The sequence below is a fragment of the Lipotes vexillifer genome, unplaced genomic scaffold (assembly GCF_000442215.2).
Source record: "Lipotes vexillifer unplaced genomic scaffold, Lipotes_vexillifer_v1.1 scaffold835, whole genome shotgun sequence".
NCBI classification, from domain to species: Eukaryota; Metazoa; Chordata; class Mammalia; order Artiodactyla; family Lipotidae; genus Lipotes; species Lipotes vexillifer.
In genome coordinates, this window is record NW_006774135.1 from 480,394 (window position 1) to 481,575 (window position 1,182).

Here is a 1,182-nt window from a genome sequence, read left to right on the forward strand (position 1 = left end):
CTACAGGGCTGACGTGGCCCTGGGAGTCTGGAATGGTTCCAGGTCAGCCACACGCTTCTTGCTCGGGCTCCAGCCACTGCTTCCTTCTCCAGGGACCTCTGGGGTGTTCTCCCGTGCACCCTGGCAGGTGGCCTCAGACCAGCAGAGAGGGGCCTGCACACCCTGAAGGCCGTGGGAGCCTGCAGCCTCTGGTCCTGCTCTGGCCCTGCAGCCCTGGGGCCCATGCCAGGTGGCCTCGTGCAGCGGCGTGCGCCCCACGCGGTCTGCAGCTGCGGCCCGGGCCCCGCGCTGCAGCAGGAGACGCACCAGCGGCACGTGGCCGCGCAGCACGGCCAGATGCAGCGGGGTCCTGCCCGCGCGGTCCCTGCGGGGCGGGGAGGGCGGCACCGGCGAGGGCGGGGCACGGGGAAGAGACCTGCTACCTTTGCCCAGGAGGGAACCCTCTCCACCCCGCAGGGGACCGCTGCCTCCATCTCCCACTGAAGGGACACCAGCCACCACACCTACCCCCACCCCCGTGGAGTACCCGGTCCCACCCCTGGGCTCATCTCTCCTCCACACTGCCCCTTGCCGCAGTAGCTGAGTCACCAGGCCAACGTGACCCTTCCGCACGGCCTGCAGCAGGCGCCCCCCAGGCCTGTGGGGCGCTGGGCCCCTCTGTCCCAGCTCCTGGGGCCTCCTCGGAGCCCAGCTCCAACCACCGCACTTCCTGCTCTGCCCCTGCCTCTGTCAGGTCCTGCTCCCGGGGCTCAGAGACCGTAGAGTCCATCTGGAAAGAACAGGAATCCAGCATGGATGCTGGAGGCCCAGGCTGGACCCAGCCCACTGTCCCCAGGCCGACATGGACCCCTTATCTCCCCAGGGGAACCTGGCTACCACTTAGCCTTCTGACGGCCTTGGCTCTCATCTACCCCCAAAGCGAGCCCACCCACGGGCTCTGTCCTCCGTCTGGGGGTCCTCTACATGCCATCCCGGCCCAGCCACAGCCTGGTGGCCCTTTCACGAAACTCCCCCTGAAGGCACAGCGGTGGGGTATCTGCTCCCAGAAGGTGGAAGGCTGGAGCTGCAGTTGTGCGGTGGCGGTGGGGCCTCCCGGGGGCCGGGCTAAGGGCCAGTTCTCCACCTGTTTACCCAGCAACTTAAGGGGGAGGCCCTGCCTGCGGGCCACAGCCCCTGTCCCAG

The 1,182-nt window shown here is 68.9% G+C and overlaps 1 protein-coding gene across 1 annotated transcript; it reads right to left on the minus strand.

The window, feature by feature from the left end:
* Positions 1-793, minus strand: ANKRD65 (ankyrin repeat domain 65). Its single transcript, XM_007472227.1, is given in 3 exon segments — positions 1-380; positions 564-630; positions 632-793. Coding segments are annotated over 3 exon segments (609 nt in total).
* Between the last annotated feature and the right edge of the window lie 389 nt (positions 794-1,182).